Source organism: Callithrix jacchus, chromosome X (genome assembly GCF_049354715.1).
Source record: "Callithrix jacchus isolate 240 chromosome X, calJac240_pri, whole genome shotgun sequence".
In the NCBI taxonomy this organism is placed as follows: domain Eukaryota; kingdom Metazoa; phylum Chordata; class Mammalia; order Primates; family Cebidae; genus Callithrix; species Callithrix jacchus.
Window position 1 is genome coordinate 75,272,819 of NC_133524.1, and position 27,924 is coordinate 75,300,742.

Below are 27,924 nucleotides of genomic sequence, written 5' to 3' on the forward strand. Positions count from 1 at the left end.
GTTCAGTATAAACAAAATCATCCATTTTTTTTCTTAACTTTTTCTTTCTTGTTTTTAAGAGACAACGTCTTACTCTACCATCGAGGCTGAAGTGCAACTGCATGATCTCGGCTTATTTCAATCTTGAATTCTTGGGCTCAAGCAATCTTCCTGCCTCAGCCTCCCAAGTAACTGAGACTATAGGTGTCTACCACCATGCCTGGCTAAAAATGTTTTTTTGTAGAGAAAGGCTCTTACTCTGTCATCCAGCCTGGAGTGCAGTGGCATGATCTTAGCTCACTGCAGCCTTGAACTCCTGGGCTCAAGTGATCCTCCCACCTTTGCCTCCCTAAAGTGTTAGAATTACATGTGTGTACCACTGTACCTAGCCTCTGTCCATTATATCTATTTTTTAAAATATTTTTGAACCATGGTAGATTGAATCCATGGATGTGGAACCCACAGATATAGAGGGCAAACTGTCTATCCAACCAAAAGAATAGCCTGTCTCATTTGTTAAAACATCTTTGAGGCTATCATTAGTACCTACTGTCTGCAGAGAAAGGGCATATCTCGAGATCTATTAACTGCCGACTCAGTCTCTAGATACTTATCCATTCATTAATAGAGATTCACCGAAAATCTGTATGTAAATGACACCACTAGTCTGTTAAGGTTATTGTATATATTTAAAAATAACAAAACTGTTTCTCCAAGATTACTTTAAAAATGGCTCTTCTCTTAATTCATACTGGCCTTTCCTACAAGCATTTCAAAAAAGTGAGATTATAATACTGTACTATAGAATTAGGGTGAGCATAGGAACTTCATCATAATAGCTGTGTTCCTCTTAAGGAACTCCCTATCTTAAAGATGAAAAATCTAAACATTAACACAGTAAGATATGAGGCTTTACACTTGGCAAATGAATTAACTATGTTTTAAACTTCTCAGCAAACTTCTTTTTTAAAACTTGAATGCAGCATAAATTTTTGAAGACGATGCAAAGAGACATAACTGAAAAACTACTGAAAGAGCAGGAAATAAAATACAAAATTATTAAACTTTAAGCTCAGAAAGTATTTTGGAATTGCAATATAAAAAAGTAACAATATTTTATTACTTTGGAACATATCTGTACCTGAACACATCCAGCTAACATCTCATAGAGAATGTGAGCACGTTTTTTCATCACTCTGACATCTACCATGGTAGAATCTGCACACTGACCATTTTGAATTGGATTTATAAATCTATTCCTGAACTCCTTAATGGATCCAAGTAAATTTTCCTTGATAAAGTTAACCATACAATGATCTACGAGAGAAGACAATTATTCATTAACAACATTAACAATGGTTAAAAAGACTCAGAAATATTCCCCAATGAAATGCTCATGTCAAAAACACATGCCATGGAAGCATCAGAATTGAGCTACAAAGAAAGAATATCAAGCTAAGTATAGAATAAACACTGGTTATAAGTCTGATCTGCAAGCAAATTACCAAGACAAGAGAGAAAATGGAAGTAATAATCATCCCTAAATACTAGACATGAATTTAAAAAAATACCTAAGGACATTTTATTCATACTCTCCTTTATAAGAGATATGAAGTACAAAACAAGTGATCTATGACTCTAACCATGATTTTATGGTCAGTGAGGATATCTTGTGAAGAAATGAGATACTAAGTCAAACTAGTAAAAGGAGGTAATAAGCTACTATGCAAGTTAATTTACATTAACTGATTTATTTACAGAATAATCAAATAATATTTGAGAGATCAAATAATAACAATTGTTATTCAGTATTCAGTTGGGGCTACATAAACAGTAAAAAAAAATGTGATTACTAATATATTTTGTAAAAGTTAATAGAGCTATCACTTGTCCCATACTATATAGGACCACAATATGAAACAGTATTTCTATAAATAGGGTAATAGAACAGGTAAGAGGGAAACTGGAACAGATAAAAACAAACAAAGTATATGCTAAAGTGAAATAACTAGTATTACAAATAATAAAATAGCAAAAAGTTACCATGAATACACTAAAGGAATGTAACACACAGAAAAATAACAAAAAGCCATTACAATGGGAAAAAGAAAAAAAGTGAGAGATAACAGGAAATTTCAGTTTGTTACTTGCTGAATAATCTCATGTTCCCTTCTTTAGTGTCACCACAGACACAGGAAAATGATGGAAATTCACAAGTCATTTCCCTAGGTTCACATCAACTACCTCAGCAAACTGTCCTGCCATGGATTCAGCAAACCTCTCCTTCTCCCATCTTCACTTTACTGAAATGTTCATAGTTCCCATTTCATTTTGATTTCTTAACAGTACATGACCCCAAACCGGAACATCTCCTTAAAATTATCCCAGGTAATCACATATGCTTATGTACTTTTTATAGCAATCATTAAGACTTCTGATACTCTTGCAATAATTCAAATTCCATATTTATATCTGAATACTCACAACAGCATATCTCTTTACTGTATTTTACCACTCGTATTTATAAGGCATCTCATTTGAAAAGTATGCTAGTCTTTCACAGTAGACTAAGATGAAACTATGCAGATCATGGTCCAGGACTATACTAGAGTAAGTAGAACAAAGGCAAATGGCAAAGTTACAAAAATATATCTGAGGAAATACCGATATTCTACTGCATAATCAGAGATATTAACTCACACTCAATTAGGTTATTTTGAAGTGGTGTTCCTGTTAAAATAATCCTCCTCCTTGATCGTATAGAATTCATAGCTTTAGAAACAGCAGATGCTTCATTTTTTAGAATATGGCCTTCATCACAAACAACAAAATCGGGGCCTACCAAAATATATAGGAAAAAAACACAATATAATAAAACTGAAAATGTAATCCATTTAAGTAAATAAAGTTAATCTCCTTAAAGTCCTGATCTTGTAAGAAGATAAAATGACATCACTGTAAGTATAAACATATTTTATCTGCTCCTGTATTTGATTAATATAGCACTAATTGTATTAATTACATCCAAGCAGTAGAGCATTGAAGTACCACTATAAATGGTGCTTAAGGTCCTGAGTACAGAAAAATAAGCACAAATAAAAACAACAAGAGGGAAAAAGATCCCCCTAACCAATAGAGCATATTTTTTTAAATGTCTGTTAAAATTGAAAATAGTCTCTAAAGCTATTTCAGCATTAGTATATCAACTTAAACTATCAGCAAAGACTAACAGCAATATATATATACATGAAAAGACAAATTTCAGAAGCTACATTTTAAGAATGATATATGGCATAATAGATAATATAATATTTCCCACTCATTCCAAATAACTAACTTTCATTGCTGGGAAAAATTTTAACTGATAAAAGAAAATGAAACTGGTTGTTACATGGGTATGGAGGGTAGGGAAAACACCTTTCTAAGCTATAAAACATCTTAAAAGCTTAAACTCAAAAATATTTTGAGATTGCAATATTAGTAGCAATATTTTATTATTATGGAACGCATTTGTACCGCAACAAATATGTTCCATAGCATTTGTGGACTCTTTTAGAAGAAACAATAAAGGCTTATTCATTAAAATAACAGATATATATTTTTCTTTTTTTTTTTTTTTTTCTATTTGAGATGGAGTCTCACTCTGTCACCCAGGCTGGAGTGAAGTGGTGCAATCTTGGCTCACTGCAACCACCTCCGAGGTTCAGGTAATTGCCTCAGCCTATGGAGTAACTGGGATTACAGGTGCCCACGACCATGCCTGGCTACTTTTTTTGTATTTTTAGTAGAGATGAGTTTCACCATGTTTGTCAGGCTGGTCTCCAACTCCTGACCTCAAGTGATCTGCCCGCCTTGGCCTCCAAAAGTGCTGGGATTACAGGCCTAAGCCACTGCGCCCAACTGATATATATTTTTCTAAAGTATAATTCATACTCAATCTGCTTGCTGGTTAACATGTAGGCACGTATTTCTTAATTGCTGATTTCAACAATGCAGCTGTCAAACTATCCCCCATCTGGTAAGCATTAGAGAAAATGTAACCTTTACATGACTTCAAAGTAACTGCTTCAGTATGATAGATCAAATAATAACAACTGTTATTCAGTATTCAGTTGGGGCTACACAAATAGTTAAAAAAAATTAATTACTAATATTTTGGAAAACTAAAATCCCTACCTAGCTTTGTATTTAAAAATTATGTATGCCTTACTTTGAATCCTAAAACATTTTCTATAAGAAGAAATGCCTTTTACACAAGTGATTTAAATGATTTTACCACGTAATATTTGGTATCCACCATGTTGAAATGGGTACTCTCATACACTCTGTGGGAGTCTAAATTAGTATCAAAAATTTTGGAAGTCAATTTTACAATAACTATCAAAATGCAAAATGTGTGCACCCTTTGACCCATATTTCAATTTCTAGGACTTAGTCCCAAAGATATTCTTATACAGGTACCCCAAAAAACATAAAAGAATGTTCCCTGAGCACTGCTTTTTATGGAGCAAAATTGAAAACAGCCTAAAAACTTGTCAAAGGGAATCTGGTAAACGGGGCTTAAACTATGGGATAATGGAATAAGTCACAGAGTTAAAATTATTTATACAGACACATCCCCACTGGAGAAGCTGAAGGTTTGTTTGGAAGGGAAGTTCCCGACTTTACCAGGAGTTGAGTCAAGTTAGAGAGCTTCGCCCAGGGAAAAACAGGGGTAGAGGAAGTAGCAGAAAGGCACTGGGATCTGGCTCGATCCCTAAGCAGCCCATACTTGCTTGGCACCACAGGGATCCATCAGGAGGGTGGCCAGAGGAGCAGGGGGTAAAACTCCACAGGGAGAAGGGCTTCCCTAGCTTTGCTTTGTAACACTTTTAACAGGGAGAGAAGCCTCATGGCCAGAACTTCCAGGAGCACACAAAACCCACTTCCAGACTTCGAGACGGGGGACCCAGACCGATGGACGACTAAAGTCCTTTTCTTTTCCAGCAGGGGCCACGGTGAGAGTGAGATCAGCCTTTAGGTTTGCATGGGAGCTGGGTGAGGCCTGTGATTGCTGGCTTTCCTCTACCTTCCCTGAAAACCAGCATGACTCTGCAGAGGCAACCATAATCCTCCTAAGTACACAACTTCAGTGACCTGAGAATCTCACCCCATCCCCCACAGTAGCCAGAGCAAGACCCACCCAAGGAGAGTCTAAGCTCAGATACACCTAGCTCCACCCCCACCTGATGGTCCTTCCCTACCAACCCAGATAGAGGAAAACAAAGGACAAATACTCTAAGGCCCCGCCCACCGCTAGTCCCTCTCCACACTACTGCAGCTGATACATTCAAAGTGCTACCTCCAACCAGCACAAAATTAGAGCATTAAACCAGCAAAGCTAAGGACCCCCATGGAGTCCATTGCATCCTCCGCCACCTCCACCAGTACAGGTGCTGGTATCCACAGCTGAGAGACCCACAGACCATTCACATCACAGTACTCTGCAGACAAACCCCACTACCAGCCCAGAGCTGGACAGACTTGCTGGATGGCTAGACCCAGAGGACAGACAACAATTACCGCAGTTGAGCTCACATGAAGTCACATCCACAAGAAAAGGGGTAAAGTACTACATCAAGGAAACACCCTGTGGGACAAAAAAATCGGAACAGCAGCCTTCAACCCTAGACCTTCCCTCTGACACCCTTTTCAACAAATGGTGCTGGGATAATTGGCTAGCCACATGTAGAAGGAAACTGCATCCTCATCTCTCACCTTATACAAAAATCAACTTAAGACGGATTAAGGACTTAAACCTAAAATCTGAAACTATAAAAATTATAGAAGATAAAATTGGAAAAACCCTTCTAGACATTGGGTTACACAAGGATTTCATGACCAAAAACCCAAAAGCAAATACAATAAAAACAAAGATAATTAGCTGGGACCTAATTAAACTAAAGAGCTTTTACCTGCAGAAGAGGAACAGTCAGCAGAGTAAACAGACAACCCACCAGGTGGGAGAAAATCTTCACAATCTATACATCTGACAAAGGTCTAATATCCAGAATCTACAACAAACTCAAACAAATCAGTAAGAAAAAAACAAACAATCCAATCAAAAAGTGGGCTAAGGACATGAATAGACAATTCTCAAAAGAAGATATACAAATGGCCAACAAACATATGAAAACATGCCCAACATCACAAATGATCAGGGAAATGCAAATCAAAACTAAAATGTGATACCACCTTACTGCTGCAAGAACGGCCATAATCAAAAAACAGTAGATGCTGGTGTGAATGTGGAAATCAGGGAACACTTCTACACTGCTGGTGGGAATGTAAACTAGTACAGCCGCTAGTGTGGAGATTCCTTAAGGAACTAAAAGTAGAACTACCATTTGATCCAGCAATCCCACTACTATCTATCTACCCAGAGGAAAAGAAGTAATTATTTGAAAAAGATACTTGCACACGAATGTTTATAGCAGCACAATTCGCAATTGCAAAATCATGGAAACTACCCAAATGCCCATCAATAAATGAATGGATAAAGACACTGTGGCATATACGTATGATGGAATACAACTCAGCCATAAAAAGGAAAGAATTAACAGCATTTGCAGTGACCTGGATGAGACTGGAGACTATTACTTGAAGTAAAGTAATTCAGGAAGGGAAAAACAAACATCGTATGTTCTCACTGATATGTGGGAGCTAGGCTATGAGGATGCAAAGGCATAAGAATTACACAATGGAATCTGGGGATTTGGGGGGAAGAGTGGGAGGAGGGGCAAGACAAAAGACAACATAAATGGTGCAGTGTATACTGCTCGGGTATGAGTGCACCAGAATCTCATAAATCACCACCAAAGAACTTCCTCATGTAACCAAATACCACCTGTTCCTCGATAACTTATGGAAAAATAAATAATCTGAAAAAAATATATATATATCTATGTGCAAATCTTGATATGACAATTATATTATTAAATAGAAAGTAGTACATTGCAGAACAGTTACCTATATTATAATCCTGTTCATATACTTTTACTGTAATAAACCATAACCATGAGTCTAATGGATATTCTGAGGTCTGTGAGTCCTTCTTATGAGTTACTAAGCCTGAAGGTGGCTTAGAGCACCGCCTATATGTTGCAATACAAAACACACGCACAAAAAAATCCTATAAGGATATAAATGAAACAATAATGAGACTAGAAGGTAGGGAACTTTTACTTTTCAATATACAATGTTTTCTTCTGTTTTTATTTTGCTTAAGGTTATGTATTACTTTTATAATGTCTTTAACTTAAAAGAATTATTTGTTAGCATGGCAATGGAGAGATGTAGTCCTGTCATTAGAATAACTGAAGAACCAGAAGAATTAAGAATAAAAGTCAATGTACTCATTAATAACCCTGAGTCAACAAAAAAGTTAAATTGTTATTCATAGATTAATTAAACCTGTTATTCATCATATTAAATAGAATATGAATTATAAGATAGGAATGTATATAACATTTACTAACAGTAAAGATTAAAAGTAAGTATTTGTAACGTTCGAAAGGAGTAGGTTTTAGCTGGACATGGAGGCTCAAACCTGTAATGCCAGCTACCAGTCAGGAGGCTGAGGTAGAGGGATTGCTTGAGGCCAGGAGACCAACACCAACCTGAGCAACGTACACAAGACCCTCCTCTCCAAAAAATTAGTGTGTCAGGAGTTTGAGAACAGCCTGGGTAACATAATGAGACCCTCATCTCCAAAAAATTATCTTGGGTGTTGTCATGAGTTCGAGACCAGCCTGGGCAACACAGTAAGACCCTGTCTCTACCCAAAAAAAAAGAAAATCAGTTGGGCATGATGGCACACTCCTGTAGTCTCAGGTCCTCAGAAGGCCGACGTGGGAAGATCACTTGAGCCCAGGATTTGAAAGTACAGTAAGCTATAATCATACTATTGCACTGCAGCCTGGGTAACAGAATGAGATCCCCATCTCCCCACCCCCTAAATACATACATACATAAGTTTTAGTTAAATTATAAGCTTTGTAGAAAACTTCATTCCCAAACAATGACATATATATGTATCAGATAGGAGGGTTTCAAAATACCTACACGTAGAAATAATTTTACAGAAACAGAGTGGCAGTCATGAGGCTCTGGAGAACAGAAAAACTGCAATTTAGGGAAAGACTTGAAGACAGTTTCTTCTGTTCAAAAATGCAAGCCTGACTAAAAGAGTTTGCTAACTTAAGATGGTTCAATACACTATAGAAACCTGTCATTATTTTATAAAATTACATAGATCTATCTTAATGTTTAAAGCAAACAGTACCTTGACTATTGTGCATATGCACACTGACACACACATATAAAAATTGATTATATCCTCTCCAGTTACAAAACGTGAAACAATCTTCTAAAAACAGTAATGTGAATTCGAAAACTCCACCAGATCAGTTTAAATACTTTAAGTTGAAAAACAGGTCTCAAAACAAATGGTAAGTTTGGGAAGAAAGGTCAAATAAAGGTTCTGTCACATACTATTATAGTTAAATGTAAATTCATTTTCAGGGTTACATTGCCACCTATTGGTGAATTTTTTAAAATCAAAAACCATAAAGATATTAGGGAGAAAAGCTGATAAAATGTTTAGAACTGTCCAAGTAAAACTCTATTAAATCCCTGACACAGTAAAACTAGGGAAGGTTAAAAAAAATGTTGTTACTTTCTTTTTAAAAAAACTGGGTCTCACATTCCATGATGATTATGATCTCAGTAATCACAGTTCACTGCTTCCTTGAACTCTGGACTCAAGCAATCATCCTGCTTACATCAGCTTCCCGAATAGCGGAGACTACAGGTGTGCACCACCACACCTGGTTAATTCTTTTATTTTTTGTAGAGATAGGGTCTCACAATGTTGCCCAGGCTGGCCTCAAAATCCCAGCCTCAAGTGATCCTCCTGCCTTGGCCTCCCAAAGTATGGTATTACAGGTGTGAACCATTGCACCCAGATGATTCTTTAAACTTTAAGCTACTAAGGCTTGGGATAATTGTTATGCAGCAATAGATAACCAGAGCAGCTAAGTTCAAAGATGAACACTACTATCTTAACTCTGGTCAGCTCTAAACACTTTCCAATCTTAATACACACTCCCAATTTTCCAGGCTTCTGATTTAATAGCCTACCTTCTAAGTCTATAACCTCAACCCATCCTTAAGAATCTCATACCCAAAACTGTCCGGTTATGACCTTTTGCTTCCATCCTAAACTTCAGTTTAGACTTTTCTTTGACATTATACCCAAACTACACCCTTCAAATACTCTGCTCCCATTTATACGATTCTTCAGAACCACTAATTTGTTCCAAATCAGAGAAGATAAATTGGGCAAAAAAATGGAAAACATGTACTGGAAAATTAAGTGTTAAACTTAGCAGATCCTTTCTAATAAATTCAGAAGTAGTGAACAGATCCTGACACTTTAGACTTAGGTGGCAAAGATAATTATATCTAAATACTACCACTACAACTTAAAACTTACTACAGATTTAATATATTCCATGTTATACATGATGGATATTAGAAAATTCTTGTTGCAGATGTCTACCCAGCTGTGGCAGAGGAACTATCTCTAATACTCATATATAATAAGGAAAATAAAAGTAGATCTTCAGTTTCCCAAAGAACTCACAGTAAAACCTAATGGAGAAACCAGACCCCCTTAAGTTTTAACAAGGGTAGTCTCGATATTTATTTTTTAATTATCAAAACAAACAAAAATGTAACTCAATGTAGAATTTACTCAACCTGATAAAAGACACCTACTAGAAATCCACAGCTAATGTCATACTTAATGGTGGAGAACTGAAAGCTTTCCCTGAGATCAAAAACAAGACAACCAACCCCTCTCACAACTTACATTCAACATTGTATGGAAATTTCTAAGGGCAATTAGGCAAGAAAAAGAAGTTAAAGACATTCATAATGGAAAGGAAAAAGTAAAACTATTTCTACTCAGAGATCTTATGATCTTATGCGCACGCACACACACACAAACTATTAGAACTTATAAATGGTCTCAGCTAAGTTGTAGGATACAGCATCAGTATACAAAAATCTGTTGTATTTCTATACACTAACAAAGAACAATCTGAAAATAAAATTAAAACAATTTCATTTCCAATAGACTCAAGAAGAATAAAATATTTAGGGATAAATTTAAGAAATTAATTCCAAGACTTGTACACCAAAGAAATTAAAAGACCTAAATAAAATTTCATTATTAAAAAAATTAAAGAAGTAAATAAGTGGAAAGACATTAGATGTTCATGGAGGGGAAGATTTAATATTGTTAAGATGGCAATATTCCTCAAATTAATCTATAGATTCAATGAAATCTCTAAGAGAATCCCAGCTAGTTTCTTTGAGGAAATACAAAAGCTAATCATCAAATTCATATGAAATTTCAAGGAACCTCAAATAGCAAAACAAACTTGAGACAGAAGAATAAAGCTGTAGGACCTTTTCTTCCTGATTTCGAAACTTGCCACAAGGCTACCTACAGTAATTAAAATAACTTCACACTAGCATAAGGACAGACATACAGATCAATACAATAGTATTGAGAGCCCAGAAATAAGCACATACACCTATGGTCAATTGATTTACAATAATAATGTCAAGATTCTTCAATGGAGAAAAATAGTCTTTTTAACAAATAGTGTTAGGACAATTGGATATCAAAACACCAAAAATGAAGATGAACTTCTACCACATGCCATATATAAAAATAAACTCAAAATAGATCATAAATACAAGAGCTAGAAATATAAAATAAAAATAGGTGAAAAAATTCATGATCTTCAATTAAGCAATGGATTCTTGGATATGCATTAAATGCAAAAGCAACAACAAAAAAAACAGGTAAATTAAATCAAAATTTTAAATTTTAAAGATTAGTACTAAAATGATGATATAAAAAAGTAAAAAGACAACTCACAGAATGGACAGACACATTTGCAAATTTTATGGGTGTGTTTACATTTGTAAATGTCGTTTTTCAATAAAAGGAACCATGATGTCTTTGAGAAATGGCTGATTCTGGGGCCAGGACAATATAACATGAACCTGGAGCATCCTGTAATGCCAGAAAGTAATAAAGTGCTCAAAGCTAAAAGGATGGGGACATATCAAAGGGTAGAGGACCCACCCTTAAAAAAAAGCTCCCAATTGCCAAAGTGAAACAATTTGAGCTATAAAATAATGTAATGGTTTATAGTCCAATGTACAACCTAAAAATAGATGAGTAGATAATGATATAAATCAATGGATAAATAATGGGTGAGAAAAGATAAATCTTTCTTTTAAAAAATCCAAATTTTGTATGTAGATACTATCCACTATAGCAGATGGAGCTTAATTTCCGCCATATTCCCATTCAGGTGGACTAAACTGAGTGACTGGATTCCAATGAACAGACGAGGGACAGGTAAAAGTAGCAGCTCTATATGAGAGAAACCTGACAAACACTACCTTAACCAAGTGATGAAAGATTACATCATCAGTGACAGCATGTGGGTATCATGTACCCCCAATATGCGATATGATATGACAAAAAGGGTATGTCACCTCTGGTATATTCTTTCAAAACCTCAGTCTAATCTCAGTCTAATCACAAGAAAAACTATAAATTCAGATTAGTGAACACTTTACAGGATATTTACCTGGATGGTCCTCCTTAAGACTGATGAGATAATGAAAAAATAAAGGAACTCTCTGCACTACTTTTTCAACTTTCATGTAAACAGAAAATTATTCCAAAATAAAAAGTTGTTTTGTTTTGTTTTGTTTTCCTTTTTTGAGACTGAGTCTTGCTCTGTCACCCAGGCGGTAGCACAGTGGCATAATCTCAGCTCACTGGACCTCCAGCTCCCAGGTTTAAATAATTCTCCTGTCTCAGCCTCCCAAATAGCTGGGACTACAGGCATGCACCACTAAGCCTGGTTAAGTTTTGTATTTTTAGTAGAGATGGGGAGGTGATCCGCCCACCTCAGCCTCCCAAAGTGCTGGGATTATGGGCGTGAACCACCATGCCCAGCCAAAAAGTTTATTAAAATGTCACTAAATGATAAAACATGGAAATGACAAATGTTACCCTTCACATTAGAAGCTTTGATTTCTTTTTTTTCTCCATTTTCTTAGCAAAGACCTGGAACCAACCCAAATGTCCATCGATGATAGACTGGACTGGGGAAATGTGGCACATATACACCATGAAATATTATGCAGCAATCAAAAACGATGAGTTCGTGTCCTTTGTAGGGACATGGATGAATCTGGAGAACATCATTCTCAGCAAACTGACACAAGAACAGAAAATAAAATACCACATGTTCTCACTCATAGGCGGGTGATGAACAATGAGAACACATGGACACAGGGAGGGGAGCACTACACACTGGGGTCTATTGTGGGGAATAGGGGAGGGATAGCAGCGGGGGAGCTGAAGAGGGATAGCATGGGGAGAAATTTCAGATGTGGGTGAAGGGGAGGAAGGCAGCAAATCACACTGCCACGTGTGTACCTATGCAACTATCTTACGCGTTCTGCACATGTACCCCCAAACCTAAAATGCAATAAAAATAAATAAAAATAAAAACATAAACTTATTATTAGGCCTTAGATTTGCGATGGCAAAGTTATTTTGCTACGTATTAAGTACCTCATTATCTTTAAAAAGGAGGCAAAGCCATGGATTCTAAAGACTATTATCCCTTTGACAATGACAACTAGACAGATTTTCTCAACAAACATAGAGCCTCAATAGTGTCTTAAAATATGATATGACAAGAAAACACATAAAGAAAATATTGCACAATAATCATAGATTAAAAGTTAATTTTAGTTTTGCAGACAGTACAACATGTTGCTTTTCTAAGTAGCAACTATATCAACATTTGGTTCTCACATCAGATTTCTGTCACAAAAGGATCAACAGTATTGAAAATATGAACCTTTCATACTGATGAACCCTTAGAAGACAGGAGAAAAGCAAGCAGCAATTCTTCTAATGACATCAAGTTTGGAAAGACATGAACTGTTTTCATGCTACAGAGAGAGCTCTTGTTATCACCAAATATTTGGACAGCTGAAAGAATTTTTTTATTACAACACAGGCATCTGATGCATTTTTAAGTGTTTACAAGGTATCCCTTAAAACCCTAAATACTTTTAGACCCAGCAAATAAATTCTGAACAGCTGACAACATTAAGGGTGATTTTATCTTACTGAAATAATACTAAGAATTTTTTAAAAGGCAAAAACCTGAAGGATAAACAAAACAAAGACAAGATACTTAGTAGTTGTTCAATTAGTATCTGTTAAATAAAATATAAACACATTTTTGATTCAACGTGCTTCTTTATGTCACTGTCAATATTAATACTTACCTGGATCAACCAAAGCTTTGTTAAATATTTCTTTAAGTTTCCTACTCTTCACATTCCTTCCTTGAGCAAGGTTTCTATACATCTCATAGCCTATGATCATAACACCACCATCTTCTTGCCACCTCTGCAGCATGTAGCTTCTCTCCTGAGGGCGTTTCACAGTTGCTAATTCAGAAACCTTTTGTGGGGAAAATAAAGATTTTTTAAGTAGCTACTAAAACCATGTAAATACTAAATATTCCCACTGAAATATGCATCACTGGTAATTAAAAATAGTTTACTATATGAATCACGTGATTATTTTAATAATAGAAAACATTTAAAATAAGGTACCTCAAGCTTCTCATCATCTTTTAATCCTTCTTGCCACTTCTCAAATTCATTCATCCAATTCAAAGCAGTATTAAGAGGACAAACCACTAATGCTGTACTGAAATCCAATTTGTCACACAAAAGAACTGTATGAAGAAAACTTACCACCTATAAGAAAACAGATTGTCACCTTCGTTTAAATAGTCACAAAAAGTTAATAAATTAAGCAATCTTACCATGTTATAGCTTTGTTTTGCTTTAATAAATAAAGCGACCAACCAAAAGGCTGGAATTTCCAAACCAGGCAAGGTATAGGGAAAGAGATATAACAGTAAAATGTGAAATTTCAACAAGATGATGTATCAGGCTCTTCCAACTCTAAAGCTCCATGATTCTATGATCAATGTGAATAGCATAAAATGATCCCATACCAAAACAGCTATTAAATCCTGGGTCTCCACAGAATGTCCCTATAGTCTTTCAGAAAATACCATTTCTCATTTAGAAGAGAATATAATACTTTTCCACTTTAAAGTATTCTGACTCATTAAATATATAATTACTTTATGGTTTAAAAGTACAAATACATTCACTAATTTTACATCTCTGTTACAACTCTTGCCATTTAGAAATGCAGTAATTTTAACAGTAAAAGATACCTTACTTTCTTATTACTTTAACATCATAAACCATTAGAAAGTTGTTAAAAAAATAAAAAAAAAAAAGTTAATTTCTACCTTAAAAGCTTTGCAGTTGTTGTTGGCCATACCTGAAACCCCAGAGGCTCACTTCATTAGGACCTCTGCTCAAACATCCCCTACTAATAGATGCCTTTCCTAACTCAATATCCTCCCTTAACATTCATTTTCTGAAAGTACTTATTTCTTATTTGATTAGCAGCTCTCTCCTCCACTAGAATATAAGCTCCTTGGAGACAGATCGGGTTATTCTTGTTGACTGCTTTATCTTCAGTCCCTACAACTGTGCCTGAAACATAACAGAATCCAATATACATTAATGAATGCACAAAAACAGGATACCTTCATATTCTTCAGCTCTTACCTGTAAAGTCTTACCAAGGCCCATACAGTGGGCAAGAATGCATCCTGAACCTGGAGATTTCTTTGTTTTTTTCACAGACTCACAGCAGCAATCCCACATAAACTGAACACCTAAAAGTAACAGCTTCATTAAGTGAAATTTAAAGGTCCAAGTTAAAAACTCCCTTTATATAAACACATCTAAACCATAACCAAAACTTCTAAGAAATAGCATTAAAAAAAAAAAACACTCAGCTAAAGAACTGTAAATGGGACTTTTTCCCACTAAAGTAAACCAGAAGCAAGTTAACACCAATCTAGAACAGGGGACTTTCCTTCATCTTATCTAAGCTATCCACAGCAGACATTCTCTATTCCCTGAAATGGATCAAAGAAACGTAAGAATACCCTAAAAGAGAAATGTGGCCAGGCACAGTGGCTCACACCTGTAATTCTAGCACTTTGAGAGGCCAAGGCATTTAGATCACTTGAGATTAGGAGTTCGAGACCAGCCAGGCCAACATGGTGAAACCCCATCTCTACTATAATATAAAAATTAGGCAGGCGTGGTGGTGTGCACCTGTAGTCCCAGCGACTCAGGAGGCTGAGTTGGGAGAATCGCTGGAGGCCAGGAGGCAGAGATTACAGTGAGCTGTGATAGCACCACAGCACTCCAGCTGGGGTGACAGAGAGAAACTCCATCTGAAATAATAATGGTAATTGTTATAAAAAGAGAGCAACTTTATCCAAAGAGGGAACAACTTCCTATAAAATATACCTCTGAGTTTATTGAGTCAATCGGGAAAAAAAAAGGCCAGGAGATAATTTCATCATCTTTTCCTTTATTTGACAGTAAACACTGAGCAAGAAAGGGGACTAGTAACTCAAGAAGTAGGAACTACAGAACTTCCCTTATGAATTAATTCACATAAACCCTCAAAACTGACTTACTGATTCAACTCTAATAAAGCAGAGGGTAGGAATGGTTTGATATCGTTTTAATACCAATGTAGAAATATTATTGTGACACATACCTAAAAATGCTGAAATAGCATTTTCTGAAGAAGGCTTTTAGCTAGCTACAGCTCCTCTCACCCCGTACCTGCCCTTAGCCAATCTTTGCTGACCAGGTGAAACCCACTTGCTATATCTACCCATTTGTAAGTAGCACTTCTTTCCTTTTTTATAACACTCACTGTGTTTGCAATCACCCAATTTTGTTCTTCATTTGCTTATGAGCCCCATAAAAACAAGGAGATTGTGGATATTATCCTACCCCAAACAATTTACCTCCAGCACTTAACAGGATGTAAGGCACCTGCCTCACTCCCAAATATTAGTAAAATCTAACTAAAAATTATTGAATCATCTAATAGTGTCTTACCATCAACTTGATGTGGTTTCAATTTAATAACCATATTTCTATGAACCTGCACTAAAGGTTCTTTGGTTTCTTCATCTTCATCTAAAACCAACTTGGTTGTTATTGGACACTTGGTGGGTGAAGCATCTTCAATTTCTATCACCTACAAGAAAAGGAGTTGTTGACAGTTAATCTCAAAGAAATCATTCAAGCAATGGTCAGTCTTACCAAGGGAGATTTTCCAAAATACAGACACATTTACTCAAATACCACAAATCCAACTGGCATGATCTGGATCTGTGCCCTCACCAAATCTCATGTCAATTGTAATACCCAATGTTGGAGGTGGAGCCTGGTGGGAGGTGGCTGGACCATGGAGGTGGACTTCTCATGAATTAGTTTAACACCATCCCCTTGGCACTATTCTCATGACAGTGAGTTGTCACGAGATCCGGTTGTTTAAAAAATATGCAGCACCTCTCCCTCACTCTCTTACTCCTGCTCCCACTATGTGAGGTGCCTCACTCCCCCTTTGCTTTCTGCCATAATTGGAAGCTTCCTGAGCCACTATGTTTCCTGCAAAGACTGAAGAACCATGAGTCAATGAAACCTCTTTTCTTTATAGAAATGCAAGAATAAACTAATATACCAATATTTTGGTTCAGAAAAGCCAGAATGTTTTATGTCTTCTAAAATAAAAACTCTCCAAAAATTTTTAAATTACTCTAATAATGTCAGTAATTTAGCTCAACAGTTCTCACTCTGGATATTTCAACACACATTTGTTAGGCAGAGTTGTGAAAAAAGAACTGCTCCCTGTTGTTGCTTGCTATGCCTAAAAAAAGGAGGAGGAAGGAAGGAAAGGGGGAGGAGGGGGGAAGAAGAGGAAGATGAAGAGAGAGATGGAATGGGGGAGGAGGGAGGAGAACTCCAAACTAATCTATGGCACTACCATTACAATTTGAATGAACATGTGGCCCCCAACCAAAGATAGATCTGTTCTTCTAGAGGACATTTGACAATGTGCAATAATATTTATGGTTTTCACAATTATTGGTCAGAGTTGGCATTTAATGTAGGATGAAGCGAAGGCAAATATAAACATTCTATAATGTGAAAGACAGTCCCAAACAAGAACTGTGCGACTCAGGATGTCAACATGACTCACACTGAAAAACACTGTACATACATGTTGTGAAAAGAAAAACCACTTAGAAACACTGGTTTCAGAACCACAGGCTCAATAATCATGAGAAGAACATATAATACCTCCTCATTACGAAACGGAAACAATTATCACAAGTTCCTTATTTAAAATAAAACTTAAGTAGATATCATATATGCACAGAGGTACGTGTGTGTACATGTACTTTTTGTTGTCTTATCCTAATCTCTACCCATGACGTTGTATATTCGGTAACTACGTAAGATAGGTACAAGTATTACCATTTGACACAAAAAAACTGAGAGACAGAGAAGTAACTTGCACAAAGTCATAGAACTATTGAGTATCACAACACTGAGATTTACCCAGAGGATTGATCCCCAGAGTCCATGCTCTTAACCATAACGAAATACTGCTTTCATAAAAGAAATGCTTGTAATAAACAGTTTTACAGTTCCATTAAAAGAAATAGAGACCCATGAATTTAAAATTATAAAAACATGACGTGGTTGGACATGGTAGCTCACATCTGTAATCCTAGCACTTTGGGAGACTGAGATGGGTGGATTGTCTGAGATTAAGAGCCCGAGACCAGCCTGACCAACATGGAGAAACCCTGTCTCTACTAAAATTACAAAAATCAGCCAAGTGTGGTGGCAGGTGCCTCTAATCCCAGCTACTTGGGAGGCTACGGCAGGACAATCTATTGAACCCAGGGAGTAGAGGTTGCAGAGAGCTGAGATCGTGCCACTTCACTCCATTCTGGGTGAAAGAGAGAAACTCCATCTCAAAAAAAAAAAAAAACTTTAAAAACAGCAACATTACGATGGTGATGGAATAAAACCTTAGGCACGTTTATTCTTTTTTATAATTGAGACTAGTAACAAATGGATTTGTTCATGTTCAATATAGAAATTTTCAAACATACACCAAAGTAGACAGAAGAGAATAATAAATCTTATTACCTATCATCCAGCTTCAAAAATTATCAACTTAAGTCCAGTTTTGTTTCACTAACAGCCTCTTACCCATTATCTAACTCCCCAGATCCCACAAATCATTCTGAAGCAAACATAAGAAAGTATGTAATTTCATCTGTAAATGTTCGTAAATGTCTCTTTAAAAGGACACTTCCGAGGGAGGACTCAAGATGGTGCTGTGAGAACAACCCAGGATTGGAGCTCTCGCTGTGTCCGCGGAGAGATGAGTCTGAGCTGCATTTCCAGACTGATCTTTGTTGCCCATGGAATGGGGAAATTCCCAAGTGAAGAGGAGATGCGGTACATCAGGCAGAAACTCCGCCTGGCAAAGCCGGCAGCCGGGGTGGCGGCGACCGGCCCTACCCAGCGCTCCCCACATGGCGCGCTCGTCCGGGTGCCCCGTTGAACCGGCAACCGGAGACGTGAGAGGGCTGGACTTCAGACTGAGCTAGACTTGGACACTGGGCAGCCCAGCGGATTGCAGGGACAGAGCGTTAGGGGTGGCCCAGTGGGACAAACAAAACCGCGATTTCAAACAAGCCCCGTGCAGACAGCCGGAGACGCTCTGAGGGGGAGGGGCGGCCACCATTACCGAGGCAACCCGCCCCAACTGAGATACACGCCCATTGCTGACGCAGCCAGCGTTGCCGAGGCAACCCGTCCCTACTGAGATACACGCCCACTGCTGACAAAGCCTGCCGTTGCCGAGGCAACCCGCTACAACAGAGAGATTCCGTAGCAGGGCGTGGCGGAGAACAACAGAACAGCAGAGCCAGGGTGAGCTTCACAACTGCAGGGCGGAGCCTCGGCAGGCAAACAGTGGCTAGTCTGCGTCCTAGCTGGGCAGGACCTCAACGGACATCAAAAAATAAAGCCCAAACCCCTCAACACAGAGCATTTGAGAAAAAAAAGGGTTTTTTTAATGAGCTCTGTTGCAGCAGAATCAAACATAGCAGCCTAACAGCCCTGAATGAACAACACAGCTCACAGCTCAGCAATCAAGCTCCTATAAAGGAAAAACTGTCTCCTCAAGCAGCTCCCTGACCCCTCGATATCCAAAAGACTGACATTAGGCAGGCATCATCCTGGGACAAAGATAGCAGAAAAAGAAACTGGTAGCATCCCTCGCTGTGCCACAACTGCTAGAGGTGCACCCCAGACAAGCAGGGTCTGGAGCGGACCTCACCAGTCGTACAGCGAAGGGGCTAGACTGGTAGAAGGAAAACCAAGCCACAGAAATACTTCATCATCAACATTCTGGGTGTCCACTCAGAGACCCAATCGAAAAGTCAGCAACTACGCAGACGACCAGCGAACAAATCCACAAAGATGGGAAGAAACCAGCAAAAAAAGGAGGAAAACACCCAAAACCAGAACACCTCGCATCCTAGAAAGGACCAAAACTCCTCACTAGCAAGGGAACAAAGCTGGACGGAGAATGACTGTGACGAAATGACGGAATTAGACTTCAGAAGATGGATAATGAGAAACTTTTGTGAGCTAAAAGATCATGTATTAAATCAATGCAAAGAAACTAAGAACCTTGAAAAAAGATTTGAAAAAAGATTCAAGGAAATGATAACAAGAATGGATAACTTAGAGAGGAATATGAATGAATTAAAGGAGCTGAAAAACACAATACAAGAACTTCGCGAAGCATCCACAAGTTTCAATAGCCAAAATTGACCAAGCAGCAGAAAGAATATCTGAAGACGAAGACCAACTCAATGAAATAAAACGAGAAACCATGATTAGAGAAAAAAGCGCAAAAAGGAATGAACAAAGTCTCCAAGAAATGTGGGACTATGTGAAAAGACCTAACCTACGTTTGATAGGTGTACCAGAAGGAGACGAAGAGAATGAATCCAAGCTGGAAAATACTCTTCAGGACATCATCCAGGAAAATTTCCCCCACCTAGCAAGACAGGCCAACACTCTATTGCAGGAAATACAGAGAACACCACAAAGATATTCCGCAAGAAGAGCAACCCCAAGGCACATACTCGTCAGATTCAACAGGGTTGAAATAAAGGAGAGAATACTAAGGGCAGCCAGAGAGAAAGGTCGGGTCACCCACAAAGGGAAGCCCATCAGACTCACAGCAGATCTCTCGGCAGAAACACTACAAGCCAGAAGAGAGTGGGGGCCAATATTCAACATTCTTAAAGAAAAGAACTTTCAACCCAGAATTTCATATCCAGCCAAACTGAGCTTCAGAAGTGAAGGAAGAATAAAATCCTTTGCGAACAAGCAAGTACTCAGAGATTTTGTCACCACCAGACCTACTTTACAAGAGTTCCTAAAAGAGGCACTACACAAAGAAAGGATCAACCAGTACCAGTCATTCCAAAATCACACTGAATGCTAAAGAGCATCAACATAATGAAGAATCTGCAACAACTAACAGGCAAAACAGCCACTTAGCATAAAAATGGCAGTATCAAATTCACACATAACAATATTAACCCTAAATGTAAATGGACTAAATGCACCAATCAAAAGACAGAGACTGGCAAATTGGATAAAAAGCCAAAACCCATCAGTGTGCTGTATCCAGGAAACCCATCTCACATACAAGGATACACAAAGGCTCAAAATAAAGGGATGGAGGAAGATTTACCAAGCTAATGGAAAGCAAAAAAAAGCAGGAGTTGCAATTCTCATCTCTGATAAAATAGACTTTAAAGCAACAAAGATCAAAAGAGACAAAGAAGGCCATTACATAATGGTAAAAGGATCGATACAACAAGAAGAGCTAACGATCCTAAACATATATGGACCCAATGCAGTAGCACCCAGATACATAAGGCAAGTTCTTAATGACTTACAAAAGGACTTAGACGCCCACACAATAAGAGTGGGAGACTTTAACAGTCCACTGTCAATACTAGACAGATCAACCAGACAGAAAATCAACAAGGATATCCAGGGCTTGAACTCAGACCTGGAGCAAGCAAACCTGATAGACATTTACAGAACTCTCCACCCCAAATCCACAGAATACACATTCTTCTCAGCACCACATCACACCTACTCTAAAATTGACCACATAATTGGAAGTAAAGCACTGCTCAACAAATGCAAAACAACTGAAATCATAACAAACAGTCTCTCAGATCATAGTGCAATCAAGTTAGAACTCAGAATTCAGAAACTGACCCAGAACCGCACAGCTTCATGGAAACTGAACAACTGGCTCTTGAATGTTGACTGGGTAAACAATGAAATGAAGGCAGAAATAAAGAAGTTCTTCGAAACCAATGAGAACGAAGACACAACGTGCCAGAACCTCTGGGACACATTTAAAGCAGTCTCTGGAGGAAAGTATATAGCAATAAGTGCCCATATGAGGAGAATGGAGAGATCCAAAATTGACACCATATCGTCAAAATTGAAAGAGCTAGAGGAGCAAGATCAAAAAAACTCAAAACCCAGCAGAAGACAAGAAATTACTAAGATGAGAGCTGAGCTGAAGGAGATTGAGACACGAAAAACCCTTCAAAAAATCAATAAATCCAAGAGCTGGTTTTTTGAAAAGATCAACAAAATAGACAGACCACTAGCCAGATTGATTAAAAAGAAAAGAGAGAACAACCAAATAGATGCAATAAAAAATGATAAAGGGGAAATCACCACAGATTCCACAGAAATTCAAACCATCATCAGAGAATATTACAAACAACTCCATGCGCATAAACTAGTAAACCTGGAAGAAATGGATAAATTCCTGGACTCCTGTGTCCTCCCAAGCCTAAACCAGGAGGAAGCTGAAACTATGAATAGACCAATAAGAAGGTCAGAAATCGAGGCAGCAATTAAGAGCCTACCACTCAAAAAAAGCCCAGGTCCAGACGGGTTCACAGCCGAATTCTACCAGACACACAAAGAGGAGCTGGTACCATTCCTTCTAAAAATTTCCAAACAATCCAAAAAGAGGGAATCCTTCCCAAATCATTTTACGAGACCAACATCATTCCGATACCAAAACCGGGCAGAGACCCAACAAGAAAAGAAAACTTCAGGCCAATATCCATGATGAACATAGATGCAAAAATCTTTAATAAAATATTGGCAAGTCGATTGCAACAGCAAATCAAAAATCTTATTCTTCATGATCAAGTAGGATTCATCCCGGGGATGCAAGGCTGGTTCAACATACGCAAGTCTATCAACGTAATTCACCACATAAACAGAACCAAAAACAAAAACCACATGATTATCTCAACTGACGCAGAGAAGGCATTTGACAAAATTCAACAGCCCTTTATGCTAAAATTCCTCAATAAACTCGGTATCGATGGAACGTATCTCAAAGTAATAAAAGCTATTCCTGACAAACCAACAGCCAATATCATACTGAATAGGCAAAAATTGGAAGCATTCCCTTTGAAATCTGGCACTAGACAAGGGTGCCTTCTCTCACCACTCCTATTCAATATAGTACTGGAAGTTCTAGCCAGAGCAATCAGGCAAGAAAAAGAAATAAAGGGTATTCAAATAGGAAAGGTGGAAGCCAAATTGTCTCTATTTGCAGACGACATGATAGTATACCTAGAAGACCCCATCGCCTCAGCCCAAAAACTCCTGAAACTGATAAGCAACTTCAGCAAAGTCTCAGGACATAAAATCAATGTGCAAAAATCACAAGCATTCATCTACACCAGTAACAGACTTAAAGAAAGCCAAATCAAGAGCGAACTGCCATTCACAATTGCTACAAAACGAATAAAATACCTTGGAATACAACTCACAAGGAACGTAAGAGACCTCTTCAAGGAGAACTACAAACCACTGCTCAACGAAATCAGAGAGGACACAAACAGATGGAGAAACATTCCATGTTCATGGTTAGGAAGAATTAATATTGTGAAAATGGCTATACTGCCCAAAGTAATTTACAGAATCAACGCTATCCCCATCAAGCTACCATTGACTTTCTTCACAGAACTGGAAAAAACCACCATGAACTTCATATGGAACCAAAAGAGACCCCGCATAGCCAAGTCAATTCTAAGCAAAAAGAACACAGCGGGGGGCATCACACTACCGGATTTCAAACTATACTACAAGGCTACAGTAATCAAAACAGCATGGTACTGGTACCAAAACAGAGATATAGACCAATGGAACAAAACAGAGGCACCGGAGGCAACACAACATAGCTACAACCATACAATCTTTGATAAACCTGACAAAAACAAGCAATGGGGAAAAGATTCCCTGTTTAATAAATGGTGTTGGGAAAACTGGCTAGCCATGTGCAGAAAGCAGAAACTGGACCCCTTCCTGACACCTTACACTAAAATTAACTCCAGATGGATTAAAGACTTAAACATAAGATATGGCACTATGAAAACCCTAGAAGAAAATCTAGGCAAAACCATTCAGGACATAGGAGTAGGCAAGGACTTCATGAACAAAACACCAAAAGCATTGGCAACAAAAGCCAAAATAGACAAATGGGACTAATCAAACTCCACAGCTTCTGCACGGCAAAAGAAACAGTCACTAGAGTGGATCGGCAACCAACAGAATGGGAAAAAATTTTTGCAGTCTACCCATCTGACAAAGGGCTGATATCCAGAATTTACAAAGAACTCAAACAGATTTACAGGAAAAAAACAAACAAGCCCATTCAAAAGTGGGCAAAGGATATGAACAGATACTTTACGAAAGAAGACATATATGAGGCCAACAATCATATGAAAAAATGCTCATCGTCACTGGTCATCAGAGAGATGCAAATCAAAACCACATTGAGATACCATCTCACGCCAGTTAGAATGGCGATCATTAAAAAATCTGGAGACAACAGATGCTGGAGAGGATGTGGAGAAAAAGGAACACTTCTACACTGTTGGTGGGAGTGTAAATTAGTTCAACCATTGTGGAAGACAGTGTGGCGATTCCTCAAGGCCTTAGAAATAGAAATTCCATTTGACCCAGCAATCCCATTACTGGGTATATATCCAAAAGACTATAAATCGTTCTACTATAAGGACACATGTACACGAATGTTCATTGCAGCACTGTTTACAATAGCAAAGACCTGGAATCAACCCAAATGCCCATTGATGATAGACTGCATTGGAAAAATGTGGCACATATACACCATGGAATATTATGCAGCAATCAGAAATGATGAGTTTGTGTCGTTTGTAGGGACATGGATGAATCTGGAGAACATCATCCTCAGCAAACTGACACAAGAACAGAAAATGAAACACCGCATATTCTCACTCACAGGTGGGTGATGAAAAATGAGAACACATGGACTCAGATAGGGGAGTACTAAACACTGGGGTCTATTGGGGGGAAAAGGGGAGGGCCAGTGGGAGGGGGCGGTGGGGAGGGATAGCCTGGGGAGAAATGCCAAATGTGGGTGAAGGGGAGAAGAAAAGCAAAGCACACTGCCATGTGTGTACCTACGCAACTGTCTTGCATGCTCTGCTCATGTACCCCAAAACCTAAAATCCAATAAAAAATTTTAAAAAAAAAAAGTAAGGAAATAAAAGATTGGCTACACCAAAAAAAAAAATAAAAAATAAAAAAATAAAAGGACACTTCCCCTTTATAAAACCCTAACTATAGAATCGTTGTCACATCCAGAAAGCTGCAAATAAGTCACAGATTTGCAGCAAATTATCTGAATAGACACTGTACTTACATAAAATTGTGATATGAAAATCAAGTTTAACTCTGGGAAATAGTCTGCTGAAATAAAACTAACAGAGGCCATTCAGACCCAAATTCCATTTCATCAAGCTACCTAAACCCTCTTAGTTTCTGTGTCTCAATCTGTAAACTGAAAATGATTATCAATAGTCTCTACAAGGTTGTACTATAGACTGAATAAGGGAATGTATGAAATGTATCTGGGATAGGATGAGTATTCACTTACGTATTATTGTGTCCTAGCCTGGATATGTAGTAACTTCTATCAATGGGGTAAAGCCATTACATAAACATGGAAAATTCCCTAAATGTCTTGTCCTGTTTACAAGGTGTGGTACAAAGAATCCTAAAGTGGCCCCAAAATTACCATCATCTGGTATAAATACCCTGCATAATCCCCTCACCTTCTGAGTATGGTTGATACCTGTAAATATGATCAGCCATCATTCGAATAATTGACCCACTAATAAGCTGACTGATTTAATCAAAAGAGAGATCTTCTAGATAGGCCTGACCTATCTAGAGCCTATTAAAAGATTGAAATGCTTTCCTACTGATCTCAAAGATGAAGCAATCTGCCATGTTGTGGAGAGACCACTCTAGTAGCTAGGGACCTATGGGTAACAACTGAAAAAAACTGAATTCCGCCAACATGGGAGCTGGAAAAGGATACAAAGTCTTAGAAGAAAGCAAAACTCTAGTTAATATCTTAATTTCAGCTTAAGAGGACACTAACCAGAAAACCCAGTAGAGCTACGCTCAGCTAAGCCATTCCCAACTTCCTGACCTGTGAGACAATAAATTTCTCTCTCTCTCTTTTTTTTTTTTTTTGGAGACGGAGTTTCGCTCGTTCCCCAGGCTGGAGTGCAATGGCACGATCTCGGCTCACTGCAACCTCCGCCTTCCGGGTTCAAGCAATTCTCCGGCTTCAACCACATCCCAAGTAGTTGGGATGACAGGCACGCGCCACAATGCCCAGCTAATTTTTGTATTTCTAATAGAGATGGGGTTTCACCATGTTGACCAGGAAGGTCTCGATCTCTTGACCTCGTAATCCACCCACCTCAGCCTCCCAAAGTGTTGGCATTATAGGTGTGAGCCACCACGCCCGGCCAAATTTCTCGTTTTAAGAGGTTAAGTGTGTGACACATCTTAATGTAGCAATGAAAAACTAATATACAAGGCTTTAATTAAGATTTCTGGGGGAATATCCAAGATGGCCCTTTTAGGAGCAGCTCAGGATTGCAGCTCCCAGTGAAAGCGCAGAGGGTGAGTGGATGCCGCATTTCCAGACAGATCTTCATTGCCCACAGACCAGGAGATTCCTAGGCGGGGGAGCCCTACAGTCGCCAGCGCGGCTGTTTTAGCTGGCAGAGCTGTTTTGCGGTCACTGTGGTACAGCGGCTCTCCACACAAAATACATTGGTCTGGTTGCCCTTTTAAGCTGGCCAGGAGATTCCCGGGCAGCGCCGTTGTTTCAGCCAGTGCAGTGGGTTGCCTCACGGGAAATCACACAGATCCCACCACCCTTTCAGCAGGCGACTAGAAAACCTAGGAGAGTCAACCGTTCAACTTAAAAAAAAATAAAAATAAAAGGCTCTGAGGCAGGAAGCCAGGTGATCAGGCTAGGCAGGTCCTACCCCCACAAAAAACAAAAAAAACATCAAATGGAACTGCTCGGGGTTGAGAGTTTCACAGCAAGCACAGCTGAACCAAGGACGGTGCAGGTGGGTGAGTGAGGGGCGTCCGCCATTACCGAGACACTCCACCCCTACGGAGGTAGTCCACCATTGCTGAGGCAGCTTGCCGTTGCCAAGGCAACCCGCCATAACAGAGAGTGTCCAACATTACAAAGGCAGGCCACCTTGCCGAGGCAGTTCTAACCACATCCATATAAAAAGAACTACAGGGAAGCTCAACGGCAGCAGGGCAGAGCTCAGCAAAGCCTCTGCAGGCAGACAGTGACTAGGCTGCCTCCTTGCTGGGCAGGGTAACCCTAAAAAAGAAAAAAAGGCAGCAGCATGACAGAAACTCATACATAAAGCCCTAACTCCCCAGGACAGAGCAACTGGGGGAAAAATAGGCTGTTTATGAGTTCTGCTGCAGCAGACTTAAATGTACCCGCCTAGCATCTCTGAAAGAACAACACAGCTCACAGATCAACATTTGAGCTCCTATAAGAAACAGACTGTCTCCTCAAGCAGCTCCCTGACCCTCGTATATCCAAGAGTAACCTCACAAAAGACTGATCAGACTGACATTTGGCGGGCATCATTCTGGGACAAAGATAGCAGAAGAAGAAACTGGTAGCAACCCTTACTATTCTGCAGCTGCTGCACGTGATCCCCAGGGAAGCAGGGCCTGGAGTGGACCTCAGCAGTCCTACAGCAGAGGGGCCAGACTGTTAGAAGGAAAACTAAGAAACAGAAATAACTTCATCATCAACAACCTGGACATCCACTCAGAGACAAAATCTGAAAATCAGCAACTACACAGACGACCAGTGGATAAATCCACAAAGACGGGAAGAAACCAGCGCAAAAAGTAGGAAAACACCCGAAACCAAAATACCTCTCCTCCTACAAGGGATCACAACTACTCACCAGCAAGGGAACAAAGCTGGATAAAGAATGAGTGTGATGAAATGACAGAATCAGAATTCAGAAGGTAGGTAATGAGAAACTTCCATGAGCTCAACATGTTCTAATTCAATGCAAAGAAACTAAGAACCTTGAAAAAAGTTTTGAGGAAATGATAACAAGAATGGACAACTTACAGAGGAATATGAGTGAATTGATGGAGCTGAAAAACACAACACGAGAACTTTGCGAAGCATGCACAAGATTGAACAGCTGAATTGACCAAGCAGAAGAAAGGATATCAGAGGTCAAAGATCAACTCAATGAAATAAAACCAGAAGCCAAGATTAGAGAAAAAAGCGCAAAAAGGAATGAACAAAGTCTCCAA

At 38.6% G+C, this 27,924-nt stretch overlaps 1 protein-coding gene across 40 annotated transcripts in view; it reads right to left on the reverse strand.

Annotated features, from left to right (window-relative positions):
- The window catches only part of ATRX (ATRX chromatin remodeler), a 316,685-nt gene that overhangs the window by 131,114 nt on the left and 157,647 nt on the right, over nt 1-27,924 (reverse strand). For all 40 annotated transcript variants that reach the window (XM_078363312.1, XM_078363309.1, XM_078363298.1 and 37 more), the window contains 6 exons: nt 16,159-16,300; nt 14,797-14,906; nt 13,756-13,902; nt 13,423-13,600; nt 2,680-2,817; nt 1,121-1,296 (listed from right to left, as the gene is read on the reverse strand). In XM_078363312.1, coding sequence (XP_078219438.1) covers nt 1,121-1,296; nt 2,680-2,817; nt 13,423-13,600; nt 13,756-13,902; nt 14,797-14,906; nt 16,159-16,300 — 891 coding nt within the window. The remainder of the gene's footprint in view (nt 1-1,120; nt 1,297-2,679; nt 2,818-13,422; nt 13,601-13,755; nt 13,903-14,796; nt 14,907-16,158; nt 16,301-27,924) is intronic.